Here is a 27,784-nt window from a genome sequence, read left to right on the forward strand (position 1 = left end):
AAAGAATTGGCTACTCATACAGACTTTCCACCATGGGTTGACCAATAGTACTTGAAAGGTTCTAGTGGCTAGAGGGTGGGTGAATAGCTTATTAAAAATTTCTATAACAACACTAAGACAAATGATAGTCAATAAGATGGCGAAGCGAATTTTGCGCTAGCTCTACACTTGGGGTTGCAAGCCACCTATCCAATTCTATTTTCTATGATCACTAGTATATCACAACAATGGCTATGTTACTACACTAAGTTAGTATGCTCTCAAAGGCTAACTAAAGAGCCACACTAACCAAACTAACAAGCTCTCACAACTAGCTACACTAAAGAGCATGACAACTAGTTTACGGTAATGTAAAGAGAGAGAGCAAGTCGGTTATACCGTCGAGTTGAGGAATTGAAAGGTCCTAATATGGCTAGAGGGGGGGTGAATAGCCTATTTCAAGATCTACAAATTAACTAGAGCAATTTGATTAGTATGACAAATAGCGTAATGCAAACTTGCTCTAGCTCTACAAGGGTTGCAAGCCACCTATCCAACAATTCTAGTTGCAATGATTACTTAGGCACACAAACTTGCTACTCCAAAGAGCTCAACTAGATGAATGTAAATAATAAAGCAAGCTCTCAATTCTAATTACACTAAAGAGCTTGTATCAACTAGTTTGCAAGAATGTAAATAAGTAAGTAGGGTGATTATACCACCGTGTAGGGGATGAACCAATCACAAGATGAAGATCAAGCCAATCACCGGGAGAATGCAAATGACAAGAGACAACCGATTTTTCTCCCGAGGTTCACGTGCTTGCCAACACGCTAGTCCCCGTTGTGTCGACCAACACTTGGTGGTTCGGCGGCTAAGAGGTGTTTCACAAACCTTGTCCACACGATAGGACACCGCAAGAACCGACCCACAAGTGAGGTAACTCAATGACACGAGCAATTTACTAGAGTTACCTTTCGGCACTCCGCCGGGGAAGGTACAACTCCCCTTACAATCACCGGAGACGGCCACGAACAATCACCAACTCATGCCGATCCTCCACCGCTGCTCCAACCGTCTAGGTGGTGGCAACCACCAAGAGAAACAAGCGAAATCCGCAGCGCAACACGAATACCAAGTGCCACTAGATGCAATCACTCAAGCAATGCACTTGGATTCTCTCCCAATCTCACAATGATGATGGATCAATGATGGAGATGAGTGGGAGGGCTTTGGCTAAGCTCACAAGGTTGCTATGTCAATGAAAATGTGCAAGAGTTCCCCCTTGAGCCGGCCATGGGGCTATAAATAGAGCCCCCATCAAATAGAGCCGTTGTACCCCTTCACTGGGCAAAACACGCTCTGACCGGATGCTCCGGTCATACCGACCGGACGCTGGCCCTCAGCGTCCGGTCGCCCGATGGACGCCACGCGTCACCAGCTTCAAACGCTGTTCGTCAGATTTCAACGGCTACGAAGCTGACCGGACGCTCCGGTCAAAACTGACCGGACGCTGAAGCCCCAGCGTCCGGTCGTTTCCAGTAAGCTCCCCGAGGCATATTTTTTCGATCGGACGCGTCCGGTCCACCTTGACCGGACGCAGCCAGCGTCCGGTGCTCAACCCTTAGCCACTGTGCAGACATGTCAGTTTGACCGGACGCAGAAACCAGCGTCCGGTGCATCTCAGGTCCAGCGTCCGGTGCAACACCGAAACTGGCGACCTCTCTGCCAGCTCGACCGGACGCAGCCTTTCAGCGTCCGGTCGCTGAGTGACCCAGCGTCCGGTCAGTAGACCGACGCCAGCATCATTTCGACCAACTCCATTTCAACTCTAACTTCTTCACCCTTGCTCAAGTGTGCCAACCACCAAGAATTTTGCATCCGGCGCAATAGAAAATAGATATTTCATTTTCCCGAAAGCGCCGAATCACCTAAATAGAGAGGGACCCAAACCCATCTCAACCCTGCAAACACCTTGCGCACATGTGTTAGCCTTTTTCACAAATATTTTCAAGGGTGTTAGCACTCCACTAGATCCTAAATGCATATGCAATGAGTTAGAGCATCTAGTGGCACTTTGATAACCGCATTCCGATACGAGTTTCACTCCTCTTAATAGTACGGCTATCTATCCTAAATGTGATCACACTCACTAAGTGTCTTGATCACTAAAATAAAATGGCTCCTACATTTTATACCTTTGCCTTGAGCCTTTTGTTTTTCTCTTTCTTCTTTTCCAAGTTCAAGCATTTGATCATCACCATGCTATCACCATTGTCATGATCTTCGTCATTGCTTCATCACTTGGAGTAGTGCTACCTATCTCATAATCACTTTGATAAACTAGGTTAGCACTTAGGGTTTCATCAATTAACCAAAACCAAACTAGAGCTTTCAGGAATGAACCAATCAATCACAAGAGTGAATACCAATGAAGACCAATCATCTTAGAATCAAATGATGGCACAATGATTTTTTACCGAGGTTCACTTGCTTGCCGGCAAGCTAGTCCTCGTTGTGGCGATTCACTCACTTGGAGGTTCATGGGCTAATTCGCATCACACGCCAAACCATCAATAGGGTGTGAAGGGACCATGTAATGTCCAGTCTCGACATACATGGGCCAGGCCCACTCTTCCTAGGAGTGGTCCCACCCACGTAGCAACCCGCTTGAACTTTCGTCCTCGCTTCGTTTAAAACGGTTAACCGAAGGTTACTACGCATCCCTAGCCCTGGTATTTAAGTCGATCCGGCGAATTCAGAGTTTCCAGTATGGTACTAAACTTTGGTTGCATAGTGGTTTCGCGGTTTATAGTAACCCGTGAATAGTACCAGCGAAATCGGTCGGCCCATTTTTCGGATAAACAGTGACCGGTGAACAGTAGCCCAGAGCCTGGATGCTACAGTGCCGCCATTTTCCCTGCTGCAGTGCACCGCCCAATACTGAAATTTAATTGGGCCCACTTTGGCCCATTAGGATGTTACAGACCGTGACGCCTAAGAGGGGGGGTGAATTAGGTGACTTAAAAAAACTCGACTTCCAAACTTTGGCCTCTTTTTCTACCTCTAGCAAAATCTAAGCAAAAGATAAACTATCTAAAAGTGCAACAATAGTTTTGCTAGTATGTTGCTATCTCTACCGCAAAAGAGTAATGTAATCAATGTCAATGCGGAAGGTAAAGAGCAAGATAGAGATATGCAAACTCCCGTCGACGACTCCGGTATTTTTACCGAGGTATCGAGAAGCGCACAAGCTTTCCTCTAGTCCTCGTTGGAGCCCCTCGCAAGGAATCCCTCGCAAGGGCCAAGCTCCCGGTCAGGTAACTCCGTGGATAGCCTCGGGCCTTCCCCACACGCAAGTGGGTCTCCGATGTGCCTTCCGGCAAGCTTCTCCTGGATGCTCCCTGCCGTTTTCACTATCAAGCTTCCGGCCGAAATACCGCGGGCCTTGTTCTCTCCGGTACACAGTGGTGGCCACACCATAAACTCGGTTGGTGTAATCTCGTAAGACTTGAAGCCCCTCTGATGTACAACAATGGTGCTCGCAAGCACCGGGTGGTAAGAGGTATGCAAACCTCACTAAACACTAGGCCTAAACCTAGAGCAAGCGCATAAGCAGTGGTCTAATCAACCTAAGCACTTCGCAAAGCACCTACGCTAATCACCTAATAAAATACTAAGCACTATGCAAGTGGAGATCACTAAAATGATGTATCAACACCCTTGATATGTTTCCTCAGCTCCACACATCTCAAATGCCCGGTTGGGGGTTGTATTTATAAGCCCCACTGAGAAAGTAGCCGTTGGGGACGAAGTCCCGCTTTTCTGCTATTGACCAGACGCTGAACTCGTCCTGACCGGACGCATCCGGTCGTCCTGACCGTTGCAGCCGCGAACCACTGATCGGACGTTGCCAGTGTCTGGTCGCTTGCCACCAGACATGTTTGGTCGCAATTTCACATGCCTTGAACCTCTCTATACTCGATCGGACGCTGATGCCCTATGTCCGATCGGTTGTCGCCAGCGTCCGGTCCAGGGTCCGGTCACCTGTTTGCTGAGCCACCAGTCACACTTCCAGCGTCCAGTCTAGCGTTCAATCGTCTCTGCGAGCTCGTTTCTTCATGATCTTGCCTACGGCTTGGTTCCTATCTTTATGCTTGGACTTTGCTTGATATCTTGGGTCTTTTCTTATGCTCCTAAGGTCTTGCTTATGGTGTTGATCATCGGATCATTATGTCACCTTCGTCCAAGTCACGTCTTGCACCCTATTGAACTACAAAACAAACACTTGCAAATTCATTAGTCCAATTTGGTTGTGTTGGTCATCAAACACCAAAATCCAAAGTAAATAGGTCTAGAGTCTATTTTCCTTACAGGGTGCCGCACAACCAACACAAGATGAGGATCACATAAGCCACGAGCAATTTACTAGAGTACCTTTTGGCTCTCCACAGGGGAAAGGACAAGAACCCCTCACAATCACCACGATCAGAGCCGGAGACAATCACCAGCCTCCGCTCGACGATCCTCGCTGCTCCAAGCCATCTAGGTGGCGGCAACCACCAAGAGTAACAAGTGAATCCCACAGCGAAATATGAACACCAAGTGCCTCTAGATACAAACACTTAAGCAATGCACTTGGATTCACTCCCAAATCTCACCAAAATGATGAATCAATGATGGAGATGAGTGGGAGGGCTTTGGCTAAGCTCATAAGGTTGCTATGTCAATGCAAATGGCCAAGAGAGTGAGCTTGAGCCGGCCATAGGGCTTAAATAGAAGCCCCCACGGAATAGAGTCGTTGGCTCCTCAGTCCACTAAAAATCAAGGCGACCGAACGTGCCGGTTAGATCGATCGGACGCACCCTGCCAGCGTCCGGTTAACGGATGGCTGCCACGTCATCCCTCTCTTTAAATATTGAGCACCCGATCCCAACGGTCAAGTGATGACCGGACGTAGCACAGTGCTAAGACCAGACGCACCTCTGTCGAGTCCGGTCGTTTCTAGAGAGGTTCCATTCACGACCGGACGCGTCAGTTTGATCATGACCGGACGCAGGACTCCAGCGTCCGGTCACTTCTAGTAAGGTTCCATTCACGACTGGATGCGTCTGGTCATGACCGACCGGACTTGCCCAGCGTTCGGTTACTCATTGTCTTCTCTGTACGTCGCCACATCAGTAGGACTGGACACTAAACAATGTTTAGCCAGAGTCCGGTCGCCTACATCCATTCTCAGGCCAAGAGTACCACCTTCTTTTATAATTGACCGAATGTTGCTCCCTAGAGTTCGGTCACCACGTGACCAGCGTCCGGTGCACTCTGTGAAACCCTGTCTTTTCTATACACTCCATTGGTGAAGTTTCAAACCCTTGCTCCCAAGTGCTAAGCACAATATGTATCATCTTTTGTGCATGTGTGTTTACATATTTTCACAAATGTTTTTAAGGGTGTTAGCACTCCACTAGATCCTAAATGCATATACAATGAGTTAGAGCATCTAATGGCAGTTTGATAACCGCATTTCGATACAAGTTTTACCCCTCTTAATAGTACAACTATTGAATCTAAATGTGATCACACTTGCTAAGTGTCTTGATCATCGAAATGAAATGGCTCCTACCACTTATACCTTTGCCTTGAGCCTTTATTTTTCTCTTTCTTCTTTTCAAGTTCAAGCACTTGATCATCACCATGGCATCACCATCATCATATCATGATCTTCATTTGCTTCACCACTTGGAATGTGCTACCTATCTCATGATCACTTTGATAAACTAGGTTAGCACTTAGGGTTTCATCAATTCACCAAAACTAAACTAGAGCTTTTAAGTACCCATGAGACTATGGATGTTGCTACTGGAGGTGCATTCCTATCACTCACCATACTAGCTGCAACAGCTCTTGTGGAGAAGATGGCCTCCAACTAAGGTTAGAATGAAGAACGTCTTTAGACCCGCAAGAGAGATGGAGGTATGCATCAACTTAATGAGGTAGACATGTTATCTGCCAAGATGGACCTACTAATGAAGAAGCTCGAAGACTAAGCCAATGACAAGCAAGAAGTCATGCACATTCATGATTCTCGCATGACATGTGAAGAGTGTGGAAACAATGGGCATTCAGGGAACAATTGCCCTGAAACCCATGAGGATGTGAACTTCGTCAACAACAACTATTTTCATCCTCAACAAAATCAAGGATGAAATCAGCAACAGAGGCCGAACTACCAAGGTAATTACCAAGATAACCCTCAAGATAATAATTTCAATAATTTCAATCAACCACCCTTGAGAGAGTTGATTTCTGGCCAAGCTAAAATTATGGAGGGCTTATCTAGAAAACTAGCTTCCAATGATAGAGTTTTAGAAAATATAAATAATAGAATGAATAACCTCTCCTCTGCTATTAAAAACCAGTATAGTTTTAATAAAATGATAGAATCGTAAATAGCTCAGCTGGCTACTGTTGTTCCTCCGACTAACAAAGGTAAGATTTCATAGCAACAGGAAGATCTAGAAACCGCAAATCTTGCCGATATTCCAATGCAGCATACTACTATATACAACCATCGACGAGAAGGTGGATAGATTATACCTTGCCTGAAAAAAAGAGCAATCTAGGAAGACCTGTCATCCCCATTGCTATTGGACCTTATATTTTCTAAGAAGTTGTTTGTGACTTCGGAGCAAGTGTCAACATTACATCTAAGGTAATCTATGATAAAATTAATAGAGATATTTTGTTGTACACAAGCATTCATTTATAGCTTTCAGATTAGTCACTCTGCTACCCCAAGGGAGTTCTTGAAGACACCATTGTTCGAGTGGGACAATCATATGTCCCCATAGATTTTATGGTTTTGGAAACATGTGGAGATGTAAGGGTACCCATTATCTTGGGCCGACCTTTCATAAGCACCACAAAAGCCATCATTTACGTGGATAGTGCCAAGATCTGCTTCACAATCAAAGATAAAAAGAAGAAGTTTTCTTTCAAAAATTGTATCTTGCAATCTCCTGGACATCCACAGACATTGTACCTGCCCGAAGAGACGACAGTAAGTAAGAAGAAAAACAACAGAAGAAGAAGGAAGAATAAGGTCAGGCAGCTACAAGAAGAATTAGTCAACATGATCAACACACTCTGATCAGAGTACAACCACCTCCTCGCTTCACCATTCCTTGCTAAGAAGGATGATCCAGGCGTACCCACGATCGAGTGTACCATTGGACAAAAAATCTTCCACAACACCTTCTGTGACATTGGATCAGGTGTTAATATAATGTCCAAGGTAACGTATGAATACTTATTTTGTGACGAACCTTTGTCACTACATATATGCAATTACAGATGGCGGACCAATCAATCCGATTTTCTGAGGGAATAGCAAAAGATTTCATGGTAAGAATACATGATCACTATGCCCTCGCCGACTTTATGGTTCTAGACATTGGTGAAGAAGAAGACAACACACCCATCATCCTTGGAAGAGCGTTCCTCAATACCACAAATGTGATCATCTACGTCGGATCTGGACAAGTCCATTTCCAATTCCCTGGAGAGAAGGTACGCTGCTATTTCAATAGTTATACCACTTATGAATAGCCAAAGAAGACCCACTCTAGGAGGAGACATCGATCATCCTAACACCAAAGAAATCAACCCCTAAGGAATGAATGGAAAGAAGGTGAAGAACCTGAAGAAGTTATGAAATATGAACCTACTCCGCCTAAGACCAGTCCACAGACAAAGCAAGTGTGAAGGAAAAGATGACATCATCAAAGTCACCATCACTAGAGGTGCAACCATCAAGGTCTCCATCCTTGGAACCAATAGATGCACCAAAAGAATGAACAAGATAGGAGAAGAGTCATATCCGGAGGACTTAAAAATTTGAACCCTCGTCAGGAGGTAAAATTGGTAGTTATCCATATTTACTTTCTAGCATCGCATGAATTATTCTTTTTTACTTTAGTATATTTACTTTCCTGCATTTATATTATGCTAATAAAAGAAAGATAAAAAGTTTCATGACTGTATTTTATCATTGCATTATAAATCCTAAGCCCCATGTGAATAAATCTACGGTGTAAATACTATTGGGAATATTCACTGTGGTGGCACAAAAAATTAAAAATATCATGCATACACATTTTTTGTTCTGCATATCATAAATTAGAAAATCCCAAATATATTAGGTAAACATCCTGCTAAAATTCTGCCAATACAAAAACATTTCTAAGCCTCAAGAACAACTAATCTCCGGAGGGCTGACCGCTAACCCTTTATCCTAATCCGTTCCATGAGTTTTGGTATTCTTGTTGGTATTATACAGGATGATGCACAAAGATCAAGAGCAAGTTCACCCGGTTGTCTTCATCTCATCTCATCCCGGGATGAGAAGGGCATCCGCTGGCAAATCTGCTTTGAGAAGGATCACTCAACTTCAACATTTGACCACGCCAACATCCAGCTTGGAGGAAAGGCATCCCCCATGTTCTAGCTAAGTATTTCTTTCCTTTTGTTATTTTTAAGTTTGCTTTACATTTGCTAAAAAAAGATGATGCCTAACTAAAAGTAAAATAAAAAATTCTGTGTCTTATATATATATTAGTAAGGTGTGATCTGAAAAAAATGAGAAAACAAAATAAAAGGTGTGTTTAGATTTTTAAAAGCTAAATAAATGGACTCTAAGGATAATCTCCTATAATAGAAATGTTGAATAGTTGCTCTGTTGTACTTCCTTTAAAGTACCTAGTTTTCAGCCTTAAATTCTCCCGAGTTTTGGATACGACTGTTTTGATATAAGAATTTACTATGAACTTAAGACTCGTGGGTAGCATGTGCTTGATCTAAGTCTAGGTAATTGATGAATATGATATGAGAATGTCTGAGCTGTTGTTTATCTTGTTCTAAGTGATACTAAAGTTCTGGATATTTCTTTTGAAAACATAAAAATGCTTCATAATGAGTTCATGTATGACAAAACTTGAATTTCTACCAGAGCCAAATATGATATTTAGACTAGAAAAACTTCTACTTATATATGCTACTTGTTTTGCATTGAGTTTAGTGAAGCTTTGTTGGTCTTTATGAGAGGTTTGTCATGCTATTAAAATCAAGATCACGTACACACCATCCACATATGCACTACTCCTACACTGGGGATAGGCGCAAAAACATGCTATTCATCTAGATCCACCAAATATATTTTACTCCTACACTAGGAGTAAACACAAAACATGCTTGATAGGATTATCCACCAAATAAATACTCCAAATTCTTGTTGTTATCTATCAAAAGTTTTGTTGCAGAAAAGAAGCATGGGGCTATGCAAAAGTTATTCATAAAAAAATGGACAAGTGTCCGAGATATTGAAAACAATGGGTACTCAGATGCCCGCTTGAAAAAAAGAGAAAAGAAAAAAAGAGATGAATAAGATAGCCCATGTTTTCTTGCAAAGTATTTTCTGAGTTTTAAAAGAGAGATATGCTTTCAAGGAGCATAGTATAATTAGGTTAGCCACCATATACATCCATACGCATGCACATCTTGATTTAATTGTATGACTCAATTCTCTTTGGATCTGAGGTTTGACTTTACAATATATGTATTGCAAGTATGCTCTTTCATGCTTTCTCCACTCCTATAAGCTCCACATAAGCCTTAGTTATAGGAAGAGAAACACATAACATTACTATTGCCTTGGTGAGGATTCATAAATACCACATATATTGAGAGATTTGAGAGTGTCATATAAAGAAAGCTCTGAATTTTATTTTGAAAACCCATAAAAACTCTGGAATAATGGTTGAGCAAAGAACTTAAGACATAGTGCTTGACTTGATTATTCTGTCTTTCAATTGCTAAAGACCCAAGTGAAGGTTAAGAAGCCTCATGGTTGAAGGTAATATGGGTAAGTTTGAAAATCAAATCGGTTCATTCTAATCTAGAGGAGAATTTTTGTTTGAACACATGTGTACTTTTGAGGAGTTGCTTCAATGTTTTAAAAAATCTTAAAACTCCTAGTCTATTTACTGAGTTTAGCTTTGCTAAGGAACTAGCAAAGGTTAAGCTTGGGAGAGTTTGTTGACGGTAGTTAATAAACATTATAATCTATTAATATAACATGTATAAGGGCATAAATATGATCCCTAACAAAGGTCTAGGGGTTGAAATTAATAAATTCTATGAGTTTTGGTGAATCTATATTTTCTACAGGGTTTATCTAAAAAACCATCAAGGTGGACCTAGATGTCAGACTTAATCACGATTATCTGCGGGTTAAACAACTCTAGAAGGTTCCAGAGAACACCACACCAAAGCAGAGGGTGAGAGGCCGCCAGGTGGGGCTGGCCGGTCTAAGGCCCCACCTGTTAGCCTTCGCCTCGCTACGTCGGTTCTCCACTACCTTAAAGATTGCATCTACGCCGTTTATTCAAGTCGGTTTGATCCGATGGCTCAGAATTGACGCTCTAGCCTATATATACTAGTCCCTGCCACCCTCTGAGATATAAGTCATTTGAGAAGACAGAAACCCTAATCATCCTCAAAGCTCCATCATATTCTAGGGCATATCTAGTTAAGCTAGGTCTAGTGGGAGGCAAGCATGTTTCGCTTGGATTCTTGATCGTGTCAAGAGCGTGGTTTGGTATAATCTTTGTACCCCTCTCTCTTTTGTATCTCTTATTACTTTTATATGTTTGCTACAATTCTTATGATATTATTATTCATATCATTTGTGTTCCTAGTTATCATATTCATTATCTACTTTGATTATATGCTTAGTATAGTTGGATTATCAATATATTCATGCATAAGTTCGTATAGCGCTCGCTCTGGTGTACACGGGGTGAGTGGTCGACATTGTGTAAGCGTGGTGCTTATACATTGTTTACCTACGGATGCACCATATATTTCTGGTCATGTGGTAGATCGCGGATGTGACACTCCTGTTGAGTCTTTTGTAGTCCACTCCCTGAATATAGGACAAGTAGGATCTAGTTACGAAGAAAGACAAGCTCTGTTCTTAATCTTCCTTAGTAATATCCCTTAAGTGTAGATATGAAGTTGATCTTAGCCATGATTACTAAGTGTAATTGTACTAATCAATGTATGTTTTGACTTATAATTAAGAATGACTTAGGAACTATTCCTCTAATATTCTACTTAACCATGTTAATTCCTTAGAAAGGAGTACTCTGAGTGATCAAAGATTAGTTATTATGCACCATTCATATATACATTTACCTCTTGACTTACCCCTGTTATGAGTAGAATATTGGTTATGGTTTACTTCTTCAATAATAGCATAAGTTATCAACACATGTCCTTGCCAGACCTTCTCTATGGCAAAAATTTAAATAACGATATCTGGAATACTCCTGGGTGAAGTGCTACAATGATATATTATTGGTGCGCTTGCAGATCCCTTTCATATATATATATATATATATATATATATATATATATATATATATATATATTCTTTCTAGTCACATAAAATAATAAAGAACTACTTAGTATTATTCTAGTAGTAATGCTAAGTAGTACCAACAAGCATCTTTGGCATAATTACTAGGGATGACAACCTGGTAAAGTAATATTAAGAGATGTAGACATTCATTAGGTGGCTACTAAAACAAGCGACATGTTAATAAATACCAACACCAGCCAAATTAGCAAATTCCTTATATCGTGCAAAATAAGTAGAAATATATAAACATGCATTGTTTTGAATTAAATATATAAACATATTTAATTAGGGGAAAAGTTTAGCAGAAAAGAATCCCTGCAACATCCCGCCTCGCTCACTAGGGCAGGGCCCTAGCATCTACGCCTGCTTCGCTGTTGCTGCCGTCGACTTCCGCCACCTGCTCCCCACCCCTTCGCCTTCTCTGCTCGCCTCTCCACCCCTAACAGGTCCTCGTGGCCGTCTAGGCGCTCGGTCGCCACCGCCTCTCACGACGCCACATCTGCTAGCGGCGCAACCCCGTTATCGCTTCCCAGTTAGATTGGAAAATGAACTATCAAAGATTTCTATTCATGATTTAATTAATTAGACCATTAGCTGATCTAGGTTATAATAAGAATATTTTTTATTCTTAATCAAATTACATCAATAATTTAGTAGTAGGAATATTTGCTTATTAAGGATTAGGGAAGGATGAAGGATCAAAGATCCATAATATTGTGTTTATTATTTATTTTTATGTTTATAAGAAAAATCATGAGAGAATCGGGAAAACAAAATGACATGCAAAATAATAAGAGAAATGGCATGAAACAGACCTGATAGTCCAAAAAAGAGAAAAAGAAAAAAAAAGAGAAGAAAAAACAAAAAGAGAAAATCAGGAAAAAAATGAAACGAATATGAAAATGAAAAACGGATCGGCTGATCGGAGATAGTAAAAAAAATATAAAAGGCTGAACAGAATATGAAAAGGAAAAAAAACAAATTTACTACATATAGCAATCGAATGTTTTTATATAGTAAGCGTATTGAGTATGGACTTCTTTTGCGCATGAGTATGAAATCTTTGGTTAAGCATAGACCATACATAACGCAATACATTTTGTAATCGGGCCCCGTATCATACTAGACAAGAGCTATTCTAATTCATATGAGCACGAGTTATATATATAAGTTCAGATGGAAGAAACTCTCAACTATCGGTAGTTAGAGAGATGTGGACGAAAAAAAAATGGATGGACGAAAAAAATAGCTATAAATATAGATATATAGAGATAGAGGTACAGCTATAAATATAGAAATATTGGGTAGGAGATTTTAAAGTCACAGTCGATAAAAAACCGTGTGTAACCCGCCCGTGGGGGCTAGCCATAAGCCCATAACGCCTTAACAGAATAGTTAAATCCACTCTGCCGTTAATTAATCCCACTGCTTAAATCCCTCTCCTTCCTCTCCCCTTCCCCTCAGAGGCCTCCACTACCACCACCTCCACCTCGCGCCCGCGCGCGAGCCCTAGCCCGATCTCGCCGGCGGCAGGCACCAGATCCCGCCGCCCGTTGCGCCCCGGGACGCACCCCACCGGATTCACCGCTCCTCGCGCTGCAGCACGCCCGGGCCAGGGTAAGTTTCCCGCGACGGTTGAGCTCGACCAGGCCCTCCTGCTACCCTCCTCGCATTGGCTGGGGGTGCTCCGGGGACGGTTTCGTTCTGTAGAGGCTTCATGCTTGCTCCTGTGTGTCCTGGTCGTGGCGTTTCGGTTTTCGCGTGAATTATCGAGGCGATTTCAGCTTGAGCGTTTGATTTGGTTCGTTTGGGGTGGTCATGCCTGGGTTTGGATTTGGAACGCGGAGCGTGTTGCTGTTGGCAGCGTGGGATGTAGCTAGGAGTTGACTTTTGGGTGGCAAGTGTTTGGACTCGTCCACCTTCTATGGTGGGTATGATTTGATTTGTGCAAGGGGGATCGCCAACTGTTTTTGTTGTTCTGATCGATGGGACAGTTAAACGATTTGGAACTATTGGTTTTGGCCGTTCGAATCGTGTTAAACCGACGTAAGACAAGTAGCAGATCTCGTAGGTTGTAGTAGAGGGGTGATGTGCTATAGGCTTGTAGTATTGCATCACAATTTGCTTGCTGTTTTTGATAGTGGCGTGACTTGGAGCTTTCCCAGTTCGTGGATTAACGCTGTGGGTACCTTGCATTGCAGAAAAAAGAGGCAACTCTGGGGCACAACGTACTTCACCTTGGTTACAGGTTACTGCGTGGCATGTAGTATTGTATTATTGGTGGAGGCTGTCACCACAAGGCATATGTTGTGATTTGTCAATGGCAAGGAGATGAAACAGGTGTGGGGGCGGAGCAGCAAGGACATGACAGCCATGCCCCCTCCGCGCCACCGAGGCACTGCTAAGAAGCCCATGTGGATCATAGTGCTATTGTCATTGGTTTGTGTTGCCCTTATGGGGGCCTATGTCTACCCACCACGACGCTACTCCGCATGCTACTTCTTTGCTTCGAGTGTCTGTACTCCGTTCAAGGATTGGCTACCTGCTGTTGCTCGGGAGAAAACTGATGAAGAGATAGTTTCATCAGTGGTTATTAGGGATCTTCTTTCGATGCCTATGGCTGTGTCAAAGAACCCAAAGATTGCCTTTATGTTCTTGACACCAGGTACATTGCCTTTTGAGAGGTTGTGGGAGAAATTTTTACAGGTGTGGTTCTTAATATACCCATCATCTAATTTTGGAGTTAATAAATATGAAGTTTGTATTATGTCTGCTGTACCGTCACCATTTTGTAATAGTTTATTTAGTTTGCTCGAAATTCTTTGCACAGGGTCATGATGGTCGATATTCCATCTATATCCATGCATCTCGTGAAAAACCTGTACATTCTAGCTCTCTGTTTGTTGGGCGCGAAATTCACAGTGAAAAGGTACTCCCTCACACCCCTTTACAAGTGCTTTAGTTTGCTTTATCTGTAAACATGTAATCATGCCTTGACCATTCTTGTGATTGTTGAGGAAGAAGAAAATGTTGCATTTCCTGCCCTTCTGGCGTGCGAATCTTGTAAGCTGGTAACCCCAGCCGTAGCTTTTGTGTGAGTTTAAACATTGTTTGTACTCTTATATGCTTTCTATAAAAGCAGGGTTTACCTCTGCTAAAAAAGAAAAGAAAATGGTGCATCATTTTTTCTTCATATTGTCCTTTTAGTGGACATTTATAACACTAATAGATCGACCATTTTGTTGCCAGAAACTTTAGTAGAGCCTATCTGTCTAAGGCTGCCATTGTGTAGATGAGTCTCTAGATTCAATTCCACGTGATTCAACAATGTCTATTTAAAGTAGAGCATAATTATGCTAAGTTGCTAACTATATTACAGAAATCAACCAGACAGTCCTAGGAAAAAGAGAGGTTTTATGCTGCCCATCTTAGCGACCAAGTTTCTCAGCCTGACATGTATAGAGTACTTTATTTTTAATGTCTGTATTGTTAAGAGTTTTTCTTACACGCTTTATGAAGCTACAATGGGATTTAAATGAAACAATGGAGTTAGGTCCATTAGTTGTTAAGGCACTGGGAGTTAACAACGGTGAGACAGGGGAAGATTGGATGGTATAACACTGAGAGTAGAGAAAAAGAAAGGCCAATACGTGAGGGGAAACTGAAATGATCTAAAAGCAGCTGGGTTAGTTTTCGAGGGCTATAAGTGAGATTACTTTTGCATTGAATGGACTTAAATATGGGTAAGCTTTTAATCTAGCTTCAACTTTTGTTTTAGCCTTTATGGAATGCATTGAATCCTGTCTTCTAAAGTTTCACTGATACAAATGATCCTTACCATTTCTTGTCCATGTTGCTTCCTTTTCTCTGACATTATTCTATTATTTTTTTGCTACATGTTTGCTTCTGTGGAATGTAACACTTAAATGTCACTGAACTGTAGGTACTATGGGGGAGGATTTCGATGGTTGATGCAGAGAAGAGGCTGTTAGCAAATGCATTGGAAGATGTTGATAATCAATTTTTCGTCTTGCTTTCTGACAGGTTCTAAATGATTTTGCAGGCAAAAGAGCTCTTTTCTCAATTCTTTTGCTAGTAATTTAATAAAACTTTTTTCTTGTATGACAGCTGTGTTCCACTACATACATTTGATTACATATATAATTATCTGATGGGAACCAATGTCAGCTTCATTGATTGGTATGATTACTACTTGCTACAACTTATATTCTCGATTCTTATGTCAACAGGAATACATGTATATTTGAAAACTAGTGAAACTTCTGCTTATTTCCCCTATTGCTGACGAGACACCTATTTCAAATTCACTTGAAGTCCTATTTTTGTGGTAAATTTTATTTATATTTTAGTTAGGAATACTTCTATGTTCTATCACACATTGTTTTTCAGGGACAATGGTATTCTTGGCATATGTTACTAAAATGGAATGCATGCATGATGTAATAATGATAGCCTAGATAAGATATGCATTTTGTTCTAATAAAGAGTAAATCAATGAGTTATCCCAGTTTTATCTAACTTCATTAACTGAAATGAAAATAAGTTCACATGTTTATTCTGATCTTGTCAATGTTATCAGCTTCCTCGATCCTGGTCCACATGGAACTGGAAGGTATTCGATGGAAATGCTTCCTGAAATAGAACAGAGGGACTTCAGGAAGGGTGCCCAGGTACATGTTTAATAGAATGATTGGTGCTTCAAAGTATTCATAATTCTGCCGTCTTATAATCATGACATGGTAGTTCATATTGATGTGTGATCACATTTTTTTAATGCTTTTGTTGAATAATTTTTTGTGCTTGCTGTAGTGGTTTGCTATAACACGAAGGCACGCTTTATTGATTCTGGCAGACAACCTTTACTACAATAAGTTCAAGCTGTACTGCAAGGTATGTTCCCTCACATAGGTATTCTTTAATTGAATGAAACTGGATGCAAGTTATGCAAATATTTGCTTATAGTGCTTGGTGATGATCACTATGTTTCGTATGCTAACTGCAAATAAGTTGACAACAGAGCTAGGACTTCTTTTAGATCTGCAGTTTAGACATATCATCATGGAACTTCAGTATAGTAGTTTATAGGTGGCCTAAAATTAGGAAAATTGGGGAAAAAACTTATGTCCTGTGGTTCTAACTGCTTCTGGCAATGAGGCTAGTGAGTTAAAAGGGGAGTATGCTTTGAGCATACCCTCACAAAACCCAAAGAGAGTTCCCTTTTCATTTATTGTGTTAGTGTGCAACTACAGCAGACAGGCTTGATTAATAACTGACAGAGCTGAGTATGTTACATACTTACATCTCATACCAATTGTCACATGACAGGCTACCAGCATCATGTCCATGCTACATATATTTGTTACCACAACCAGTTGTCATGGGTTTAACCGTATTAGAACAATTCATGACATCTTAAAACTTGGTTTTAGCTAAGCAATGTCTTTGCTTTTGTTATTTGCAGCCAGCAGAGGGACGCAACTGTATTGCTGATGAGCATTATTTGCCAACCCTCTTCAATGTTAGTAATTCTTTTCAACTGTTCTTTGCCTTTTTTTTCTCCTCGATCCCTTGCTTTCCTTTTTTAGTATAGTTGTGCTTTAATCTTCAGATGGTCGATCCTGGTGGAATAGCTAACTGGTCAGTGACTCATGTTGATTGGTCCGAGGGAAAATGGCATCCAAGGTCATATAGAGCTGCAGATGTTACCTATCAACTCTTAAAGAACATAACGGTATGCCTTTATCTTGCTATTGGAAAAAATATGTTCCCACTTGCCCTCAACTCATTGTGCTTCATACTGATTTGTTTGCCTTACTTTGTGCAGTCTGTCAATGAGAATTTCCACATTACGAGTGATGATAAGGTAAGCATATCAGTTCCTCCTTATCTCTCAAGCACAACATAGGAATTTGCTATTACCTCTTTACTAGGATTTGGTAATGATTGCTGCGTTACTGTAGTTATACAAGAACACCAAAGAATATTTGATGTTTTCATATGCCTTGCACTCAAGGTGTCAACCTTTGTATTTGGATAGTTAATATAGGCCTGTTTCAAAGTAAATGCATGTGATTACCCTTTTTTTGATGGTGCATTAGAATACTTAATTCTCCTTTAAAAATGATACTTGATTCCAACCGCTAGCTGGTATGCGGAAGAATGTCCCACTCAAGTAATTCTGCAGATTTTGAACTTGAAAAATACTGTATCGTAGCATCTATCTTACTTGGCATGCTGAAGAATGTCCCGCTCAAATAATTCAGCAGATTTTGAACTTGAAAACACGGAATAAAATTGTATGGATCCGGGGTCCAGTTCTCTCCCATGGACTCTTACCTTGGATGGATGACACGTGGCTGTGTTGTAGCATCTTTATGGAATATTGATGTATTGCTTTTTCTTCATTGCAGAAAGTTATGACACGGACCCCATGTATGTGGAATGGAACAAAAAGACCATGCTACCTTTTTGCTAGAAAGTTTTACCCAGAATCTCTGAACAACCTGCTGAAGCTATTCTCCAGTTACACATCGGCTTGAGTTCTACATGATTTTTTTTTTGGCATTTGGCCTAGGAGATTCCCCTAGGATTTTTTTTTTTCGCTTCATGTAGATTGTGAAATTAATACTTAGAGGCTTAACACAGAGTTACAGATCCAGGGCCAGTGATGCAATTCTGAGTCCTTTGGTAGGGCTGAGGTGCTGTTTGTTTAGTATTGACGCTGCCCTCCCTGTCATTCGTGGTGCCCTCTGTATGACTGTATGTTTCTGTTAGCCCTTCACTTCTTTCTCTCTCCTCACTCTCTATCTCATTCTTAGATTCCTAGCTCCCATATCCTGAGTAACAGGGGTTTTTGTCAGTTCTTACTGTTATTATAAGGTTAATTCTTTTGTAGACACGAGAGTTTATGAAATCAGTTACACGTTATAGTTTAACCTGGTCTTGTTGTGAGTTCCAGTGACAGTTTTACTCTTCTGATGAGTCTGGCAGCATGGTTTCATTATACACTGAAACTTCTAGTTCCTAAAAACTATTCAGCATAGAACTCGTACTAATCATGTCATATTTCAAGATTTGGATATTGCAAAAAAAAGTTAATATACCACACCTCCACTCAGCGAAGAAACTCGTGCTGTACAGGTTTGCTGCCCTACTCAATTGAATGATCAGAAGTAGCAACAAGTTCAGAGAAAAACTGAGTTGCTCTGTTTTCCAGGAGCACCCATTGGGGCAAGGTCACCGAAAGGATCACCAAACGGGTTTGAAGCTCCAGATGGAGGCACAGAGTACTGATACTGGTGGTGGTACATGTTTAGTGTTGGCATTGCCGACGTCTGTTGATGCTGCTGAAAGTACTGCTGCTGATGCTGTGGCTGGAGAAACTGCTGCTGTGGCTGGAAATACTGCTGCGCCTGGTAGTACGTCTGTTGGTTCTGAGTCATCAGTGTCAATTGCACATGAGCCGGTGGTGCGAAGCTGCTGGACATGGCGAACGGATCGTTGGCACTGGCGCCGAAAGGGTTGGGTGCTCCTAGGCTACCGGTGTAGGTCACGCTAGCGATCTGCCGCCTCCTTGCCTCGTCTTCATAGAGGCTGTCAAGTAGCAGCTTGTCAAAGCCTCCAGCCTGTTGATCAGATGAAATTCTATCTGTAAGTGATTTTATCTCTGGGTTACTCTGAATTTGCCCCCCAAGGTGGATATCTGAAAAGCAGCTTATAGAGCAATGATTGTACATACCAAGTTGGTCTGAACTGCTTGGCTTGTATGGGTGCTTGGAGCAGTGACCAGTGCCAGCTCCCACCCAGACGAATTGACATCAAACATACTTTGAGTTGCTGACGCCTTGTAGTCACCTACCAGCAAAACCAGAAAAACTATTGGTATTTCCTTCTCGTTTCATCGCTTAATAGCAGCAAGCCAGCAATGCAGATCAAAGATTATTTGATAGTTTGGTATTCAATTGTGTCAATAGTAGTGCTTTCTTCGAAATTGTGCATACGATACCTGGTGCTACAATAGCAAGTGCCAATGCATTGCTTTCTTCGAGTTCCGCAATCGAAGGATTCACCTCTGCATCCAGGTTCTGCATTCACGCAAACCCAAGAACACAAAGCGATTCAGGTAAACGTACACGAGAGTTTTTCTAAGCAGAAATGAATCAGGTAAAAGATTGGATAATACTAGTAGATCCCCAGTTGTTTGCTGTGGGTGGGGTTCTGGATCAGGCACAGGTTGAGGTTCTGGTTCTTCTTCAGGTTCTACTTTCTCCTCTTCCACTGGATTTTCGGGTTCCTCTGGAGCTTCTTCGTCATAGGTCAGTAGCTTCGGCTCCTCGCTCTCCTGCTTTAGGAGCATCAAGAGTTACAAAACAAAACAAATCTAGTACTTGTTTCTCAAAAGGAGATGCACTCACCTCACTCTTGATTGAGGGTCGGGGTGCTTCTCTGATGTACTCTTCCATTGTTGCAAGAAACGATGCAGGTGGCTGCAGAACAGTAGTGATGAGCGCATTACTTAAACTCAACTTTTAAGCTAAAGCTTCCTAATAACAGCTCTAAATCAAGACGGTAAGATGTAGAGACAAATTAACTAACCTGCCTGAGAGTAGGAAACTGGAATGTCCTGGCAAGCTCAAGTTGTTTGCAGAAGTCATAGAACTCAGCAAGGTTTTCTGCCTGTGAATGAATTTGATAAATCAAAACTATTTTCTTCTGAGAATTATTTGGTAAGCTTGGCATGCTAAGCTTCAATTCAGTATCACAAAAATGCTGACACACCTGCAGGCCAGCTCGTTTGTAAATTGCCAGAGCGTTGATTGCATCATACTTTGGCATATCGAAGAACTGGACCAGACCAGCCGGAGTAAGAAAATTATGATTATGATTCAGCGACAAAGAAACTCGTGGTAGAATTGCTACTTTACCATATCAACGAGATTGATGATGCCATCATTAATTGAACAGTAGATCTTGAAGCTCTCCTTCAGAACCTAAGGAATGCAAGAGCTGAATAAGAGACCTAGAACAAAAAAAATGTCTTACAAGAGGGGAATAGTTTGTAAGAAATAAGATGTTTGCAGCTTACCAGGGCTAGAGCATACTGAATAAGGTAATTTGAGCAGGCAGCACCTTCAGGCTGGAATTGACAACAAGAATGTAACTAGTGAACACCAGACATTCAACAAGCTTAAACAACTTAAGAAAGCTTAGCAGTAGAGGTTTGGCATGTCAGACCTGGACGCCTACAACCCTGAAAAGCAGCTGCTGCAGTGCAGGCAACTGTTCCAAAAGGTCTGGGCTAGGTAGGGTCCTGGTTTTACTGTGTGCCTGTTTTTGTCAGGATTACAAAACATGTACGCAGTCATAAGACAAAATCTCTAATAATAAAAAAGAAGAGAGACAAAATCTCTATATATCATCAAAATGCTGTGCAGCAAATTTCAGAAGACAAAAAAAAAAGAACCTTGCTAGAAGTCTGGGGATATCTCACAAGACGCTCAGTTTCGATGTCGTATTTGAGAACCCTAAAGCACTCGAGCCGTTCCTCCAGGAAGAATGCATAGGTGCGAACCCATGCGGAGCAATCCCAAGCTGACAAATTAAGGATGGATGAATTGATTCATCATTCATAGTTCACAGGGAAGGAACATTAAAGAAATTCCCAGCAGGATGTACAAGAACTCACCTGATTGGCTAGAGTCATCCTTGAAATTGGCTATATGCAAAATGTTCCCCCTGGATGAGTAGGCCAGAAACTCTTCCTTGAATGTGGGATCACCCTCTCTCAGAAGCCTATGTACCACTATCAATGTCTTGAGCGCAACCTGCAAACATAGAATATGCGTTAATTAAAGGCATGATGAATTCCACACACGGAGACCGAACAAAGTGGATGAATCATCAGTAATTGGCAACGAGGAACAGCACGCACTATCCAGTTCTTTGTCTTGGACAGTCTCCTTGACAATGCATATATGCAGTATGAGACGTCTGCGCGAGGGCAATTTGCTGAGGTTGCCAAGAATATTTCTGCGTCGCAAGACGAAGATCAGAATACCACAGAAATTGGGGGCGTGGAGATTCAATTAATGTACAAGAGTAAGGAGGAACATGATGACTACTCACTTCTAACGTGCCGTTCCTTGGGAGGGCATTCGACGTGGTTGGTTGCCCTCACAATTGCAATATCCAATTCCTTTTCTCAGACAAACAGAGAGCATCAAACAGTTGAGAATTCAGAATCCACAGAAATCAGTTGATGAGAGTTTAGAATCCACAGAAATCGGATCGTCATTGCCATGGCTCACCTTGAATTCGCTGTTGACCTTGGCGAGGCCAACCGTGGTGGAGTCCTTGAGGGCGCCGTAGGCCTTGCGCCACGACCCCATCAGGCCGTGATCACCCAACCCACAATGCGCCCTCTTCGTCCTCCCTCACCTCGCCTCCTCTTCCCTCCTTTCTTCCAATCGGTAATGCCACCTCGCCGCCACCCCCTGCTGCTTCCCCCCATACCCTGCCTGCCTGCCCACCGCACACCTCTCTCGCTAATTTTAGCCTGCGGTCGGTGGCGGTGCTCCAGCAGAGGGAGAAAGAGAGGCAGATGCGTTGCCGCCATTTGTATCTCCTCGGACAGGTATGCGCGGGAGGGCATCACGTGCGCCTCATGGCCCAAAAAAGCCATGCCCCCTCTGCCTTCTGGGCATCACGTGCGCCTCATGGCCCAAAAAAGCCATGCCCCAGCAACTGCACTAGTCAACACAAGCCCGGCCCGTGCCCCAGCAACTGCACCAGTGTAACACAAGCCCGGCCCGGCCCAACAACCCCAGCTCTCCATTCCTCGAACAAATTCGCCTTCCCCTTCCTCCGCAGCCCCACCCACCCACGCCGACGAGCAAACCCTAGCGAGCGAGAGCCGGAGCCGAGAGGAGATCAGCCATGGCGCTGCGTGCCCTGTACAACGAGATCCGGGGCATGAAGGTCCGCGAGGTGCCGGCTTACCTGAAGCCGCGCTTGACCTGGGACAACGTCAAGAAGAGCGCTGACCAGGCCGTCGACCGCTACATCGAGAAGTACATCGACACGAGCTCGCCGGACCCGCTCTTCCACGTCTGCTTCGGAGGGATGGCCTTCTCCTACCTCGTCAATCTGCCCTGGGAGCGCGCCCACCTCGCCCACCTCGAGGAGATGGAGAGGACCGGCGGGAAGCACTAGATCCGCCGCCCCGTCCCTCGCCGGCAGGGCCGGAGGTGAGTCTGCGGCTCCCAGTCTCACCCTGCCGTATCGGATCCGATCGGTCTTGCCTGTCCCAACGTGGATCGCTCCGACCGGCTTGCTCTCGACTAATTGCATATGCATCTGGATGGAGGGGTTCAATCCCTGTACATTTGGAGCGCGGTAGGCCTAGGTGCAGAGCTCTGCTGGCTACAGATCAATTTGTTTGTTGTCATTAGTAATTGCCTGTGGTGATTTGTGTTAGCGATGATTATTTGCCTGTGTTTGTGCACGCCTAATTGAAATGTGAAATCGGATAGTGCATATCTCCCTACAGATTTTGAGATATCCTTCACACCTCTTCTGCCTGCAAGGGGTGCAAAGATTAGTTGTTGAATGCAGACAAATTTAAATCTGGCGTTCATGGATTGCATCTAACTGTTGGCTTGCGATCGCATCTTTTTACTGATCGCAGTGTTGTCTTTTTGTTTATCTGTATTGTGTGTGACTGCCATATCACAGTGCAACAATGAAATCCTGCTTAGTTTGTCCTAATATAGGGATCTATCTCCTTAATTCACTTCAAATGTGTGCTACTCGTCTTGTTGAGTGTAAAAGTTTTGAGTCAACATCCAGAGATATGTGAAATGGATAGATAGCAAAATGGTTTACTGCCTTGTTGAACAAACGTTATGAAGACAGTATTTCCTGCAAGTTGATTCCAGAATTTTGTTTCACTTCCAACAAATGTACCATTGATCTGTAGGTTCTGTGTCTTTTGAAGTGAGAAAATAAATCTGTTTATATAGACCAAATAGCCAAATTATTTTGAACTCGAGCTTTGTATTATAGGGTATGTGTGGCGCTTTGTACAGGGGACCTAAAAGATGCCCATTATGTATGTGAATATTTTTGTTCCATTCTGAGAAGGATGGTCACGTAACAGTGGCATTGACATGAATGAAATGGAATAAAAGTGGTCGCTAAATGCTGCTTATTATGTGTGAATATCGTCGTTCCATTCTGGGAGGGATGGTTTCGCAACTATGGTATTGACTAAAACGAAATGGATTAAAAGTGTTTGCTTAACGTGACTTAGAAAGGACTTATTGAAAAAGAAAGGACATAAGAGGTTAATGTTCCAGACTATGATATCCGTGAAAATGCACAGTTTTGGCAATACCTTGTATGTGCTATGTCGCAGACGGTGTCTTCCGCCCATTTGTCTGTGCATCTTCTGTGCCTGTTACTGTTAGGATGTTACTAATTGACCACTTGGGTGTTTATCGATGTAAAGTTTGTTCTACCTTCCAATTGAAGACCATTATGTGACACCTGTTCTTTCTATTTGTTTCAGGACTGGTGGCTTTCCTGGGGTCCATTCAGGCTGATGGCTTTTATTTTCTTCTGCTGATGAGCTACTGGAGTCATGTTAATTTGATCGTTTATTTTGTACCCAGACAGCAAGAAACTGTCCAGCTTATTGTTATGTTCCTCAGCATCTTGTCATAAGCAACTTCAAACTAAGAAGTGCATGCATTGTGATTAAAAACGTTTTCAGTAATTGAGTACAAGTCTTTTTTGTAATTTATATGCTCCAGACTCCATTCATATTTGGCTGCATTGCTGAACCATCGTGGTGTTATCGTCGTTGTATGCCTCTTCAGCTATTACTTTTGCGTTCACTAATTGAAACCAATGTATATGAAAGTTTTGGTTTGTACGTGAGTGTTAACTCAAATGAGCAGTATACCACCTGGTATGTATGCAGCCATTTCCGCGTGGTTCCTTCCTATTCCTATCGCATTTTTTTTATAACACTTCATATTGCATTTTTTTACAACACTTCCTATTGCAGTTTATTTTTTTTTATTTTTTTAACATCACTTCCTATCGCCGTTGGGACGGACAGTGGACACACTAGTACACTACCTGCATGCTTTTAAGTATGTACTATTCATAGCAACATCACAATACAAGTTGGGAGTACAAGTAGAAAAAGAAAAGCTGGGTAGCACAAGTGTTGACTCGATATTGACTGACCATTGAACTATTTGTTTTGCATTGGGTTTACAAAGTCCGTAAAAGTTACAACAAAATTTGCAACAAAAATCCGCACATTTCAATTCAACGGATCCCATACAGGTATCCTGAGTTTTTCTTACATGCTCACCAGCCATATTTTGCTTGAGTTTCTGCTTTCGTGAGAATGCCTTTAGAACGCCTCTCCGCAAGCTCCATCTCCTTTGACTTCATGTCGAAGTACAGAGAACTGATCTGGTGTTTCCTTTTATGCAACTTGGATGGCTTTCCTTTCGCGGAAGGGGCAGGCTGTTCACAAGGTGAAATCTTGGGTAAGGACCATAACAACATTGATGTATTTATACAGTACATTTTCTTCATGCAAAAGGATGGATTGAATGGACAATGATGAACATAAATATTTTGAGCTCTCTTATAGTCATTCAGCAAAACAAGCGTACTGCTGTACTACATGGGAATGCTGGATATGCAAAAACATGGTTCCCATTGCAGAACTGTATGGGATCCTATAGGACCTGGGAGTGCATCAATATTTTCCTGACTACTACACGTTACTGAAACAGTTGAACCATAGGGTGATACATGCTGACCTTCTAGTTAGTACTTCAGTTCATAAGTGAATTTATTGTTCAGGCAACCAAACCAATTCTTTTTTTTTTTTTTTTACAAAGGCTAATCTCTGTCCATTGACCGATGTAAAGAAAGTTAAAAATAAACTCTTAGCCTATTCTTATTTCAAGAGTATACTGTATGGCCTAAACCTAGTTTGGCTTGGTGCATCATCAATTTCTCCATGTGCCCAAATCCCATAGGAGGGAAAACGTATCAACTTGTTAGCTGGAGAACCATATACTTCGTTACATGCTACACCCCTACACCCCTTGAGAGTTGTGTGTATCATAATCCACAAAGCAAGGGTGGATTCCAGCTACTTAACTTTGCTCCTAAATTTGTGCAAATCTCTTCAAGGGTTGTAGGATCAAAGCATCAACCCTTTCATTTTATTTGTGACAATAAAATTTACTTAAGCATAAAGCTGTGAAATCACTCCCAAAAAAAGTAAGACACAATACAAATACCATTTGCCTGTAATTCTGGATGACCATAAGCAAGCTTTACAAACATAACTATTCATATGGCAAACGTTTTAATAAAATAACGTGCAAATAGAATGATTTTTCACTTCATTAAAGTACAAAATGTAGCCATTTATTCCACTAAAGAACTTTATTTTACGGCTACTCCACTTAAGAACTGGCAATCAAACCATTGACAATATGACTTCACAACCTAACATAGATTTTTGGTAGTCAAGTATTTTATTTGCTTCATGATAAATCAAAATTACAATGAAAATAAAAATAAAAATAGTGTGGCATATGTGTGCCTATTTTTCAAGAATCATTGCTTGGGAACTAGTATCATACCCATTATTGCTTCTGCACAAATACTATTGTGTGATTGTGTCATTAAGCATTGAGCTACAGTATCTGATACTGGCTCACGACACACAGGAGTAGCTTTAGTTTCTGGTGTTTGAGGAATATGAGAATAGAGCAAATAATCTAGCTTTGCCATCCCACTTCTATCTAATGGATTTGGCACTAAGCTATTGAAACACAAGCATATAATAAGCTAATAAAGCATAAAGGTGCTCAACAAAAGTAGAAAACATTAGCAAAGAGTGATGAATCTGTACCTGATAACTAGGACCAAAGGCCAACCCTGTGAGCTTGGACTTATCCTGCTTTGGTCTGTTCTTCATCAGCTCTGCTTGATTTACCTCTAAAATCTGGGCCGGCATATCATTCCTACCTCTCTTCCCTCCAATCCTACCCATCTCTGGTGGCAGTACTGGTTCTTGCACCGGTGGCAACGTGGTTGATGCTACCTCATGACCATACCCTCCAGTATAATCTACTCCATATGGCACTGCCGCAACATGGTCGTATCCGCTGCCCTGCTCCCCTCCTTGCGAACTAGCATACCCTCCACTTTGCCCTCCTCCATATGCTGCATAATGTGTTCCATCCGCATAATTTGCACTGGCGCCAGCGGCATAATGTGTTCCATCCGCATAATTTGCACTGGCGCTAGGATCCCAGCCATAGTTCGCACCGTATTGGTCATAGTAGTTTGGATCCCATGCATAGGCTTCATATCCACTAGTGCTCCCAGCTCCAGCATCATGGCCTTGCTGCTGCTCTGCAGCTGCAGCACTAAAACTTTGCTGCTCTTGGTGTTCCTCCTCCAGCTCTGGAGCAGGCATGTCCTCCTCATTGCTGCTATTGTCCGAATCGTCGTCATCAGACGCGTCACTGTCGGGCCTTTCCGGGGCTCCTGTGTTGGCAACCGAGTTTGAAGGTACGGCAGCGCCGAGATTTGGCTTCTCCGGCGCAGCCGTATCGATTGCCGACCTCCTGGCTCCGGCGCCAGAGCCGGCGACGAGCCCGAGCGAGTGCTTCGGCGGCGGGAGGAACGAGGACACGGGCCCCGAGCCAGCCGACACGGGTGGTAAGCGCGCCTCGTTGTTGCTGGCGCGGCGCTTCTTGGCGTCGTCCTCGTCCTCGTCGGAGCTGTCGCCTGTGGGCTGCCGGATCGGCTGCGGGCGGTACTGGACGACGCGCTTAGGGTTTCCTCCGGAAGACTTGGGCGCCGGGATGGAGGAGAAGGTGGGGGTGGGGGGTAGGGGCGGGGGCGGGGGCGGGGGAGGGGGAGGGGGAGGATTTGGGAGCCGAGAGAGAGGAGAAGAGCGGCGCCGGGGTGGATTTGGGCGCCGGGAGGGAGGAGAAGAGCGGGGCGGGGGCGGACTTGGGTTGCGGGAGCGAGGAGAAGAGTCCGCCTGCGCCGCCACCGGAGGCGGCGGCGGGGGAGGGGGAAGGGGCAGGAGCAGGAGCAGGAGCAGGTGGGGCCTCGTCGGCGTCTTCGTCGGAAGAGGCGTAGCTGGCGAGGAGAGAGTCCATGGCGAGGCTGGGGTTGGCGGCTTCGGTCGCCGGGGAAGGAAGGTAAAGGGGGAAGACGGCGTCGCACGAGCAGGTGGGTTCGGGTTCG

General features: G+C 42.9%; 3 protein-coding genes and 1 pseudogene across 6 annotated transcripts; 2 read left to right on the forward strand and 2 right to left on the reverse strand.

Moving 5' to 3' along the window:
- The first annotated feature begins 12,896 nt into the window (after positions 1 to 12,896).
- On the forward strand, positions 12,897 to 18,026 carry LOC136475886 (glycosyltransferase BC10-like). The gene is made up of 11 exons (XM_066473538.1): positions 12,897 to 13,075; positions 13,660 to 14,164; positions 14,289 to 14,387; positions 15,402 to 15,502; positions 15,587 to 15,658; positions 16,059 to 16,149; positions 16,289 to 16,369; positions 16,941 to 16,997; positions 17,088 to 17,210; positions 17,304 to 17,342; positions 17,890 to 18,026. Exons 2-11 carry the CDS (start codon positions 13,790 to 13,792, stop codon positions 18,016 to 18,018), a joined length of 1,167 nt encoding a protein of 388 aa, XP_066329635.1. The 5' UTR covers positions 12,897 to 13,075; positions 13,660 to 13,789; the 3' UTR covers positions 18,019 to 18,026.
- Positions 18,027 to 18,525: 499 nt separating this feature from the next.
- On the reverse strand, positions 18,526 to 22,121 carry LOC136475885 (putative clathrin assembly protein At5g57200). Of its 4 annotated transcripts, none has more exons than XM_066473535.1 (15): positions 21,787 to 22,120; positions 21,605 to 21,674; positions 21,411 to 21,508; positions 21,165 to 21,303; positions 20,943 to 21,070; positions 20,714 to 20,806; positions 20,565 to 20,615; positions 20,404 to 20,469; positions 20,258 to 20,323; positions 20,075 to 20,155; positions 19,894 to 19,965; positions 19,662 to 19,820; positions 19,485 to 19,563; positions 19,218 to 19,333; positions 18,526 to 19,104 (listed from the first exon to the last, which is right to left on the reverse strand). In XM_066473535.1, the coding sequence occupies exons 1-15, from the start codon at positions 21,865 to 21,867 to the stop codon at positions 18,664 to 18,666; spliced, it is 1,740 nt and encodes a 579-aa protein (XP_066329632.1). In that variant the 5' UTR covers positions 21,868 to 22,120; the 3' UTR covers positions 18,526 to 18,663. The 4 variants fall into 4 exon arrangements, with proteins under 4 accessions (XP_066329632.1, XP_066329633.1, XP_066329630.1 ...); XM_066473536.1 differs by having other exon boundaries at positions 18,613 to 19,104; positions 19,662 to 19,823; positions 20,970 to 21,070; positions 21,787 to 22,121; XM_066473533.1 differs by having other exon boundaries at positions 18,613 to 19,104; positions 19,662 to 19,823; positions 21,787 to 22,121.
- Positions 22,122 to 22,316: 195 nt separating this feature from the next.
- Positions 22,317 to 24,279, forward strand: LOC136471267 (uncharacterized). Its single transcript, XM_066468999.1, has 2 exons — positions 22,317 to 22,725; positions 24,048 to 24,279. The coding sequence occupies exon 1, from the start codon at positions 22,415 to 22,417 to the stop codon at positions 22,688 to 22,690; it is 276 nt and encodes a 91-aa protein (XP_066325096.1). The 5' UTR covers positions 22,317 to 22,414; the 3' UTR covers positions 22,691 to 22,725; positions 24,048 to 24,279.
- A 336-nt stretch (positions 24,280 to 24,615) lies between these two features.
- LOC136471268 (uncharacterized) lies at positions 24,616 to 27,784 on the reverse strand (annotated as a pseudogene).

The sequence above is a fragment of the Miscanthus floridulus genome, chromosome 8, assembly GCF_019320115.1.
Source record: "Miscanthus floridulus cultivar M001 chromosome 8, ASM1932011v1, whole genome shotgun sequence".
In the NCBI taxonomy this organism is placed as follows: domain Eukaryota; kingdom Viridiplantae; phylum Streptophyta; class Magnoliopsida; order Poales; family Poaceae; genus Miscanthus; species Miscanthus floridulus.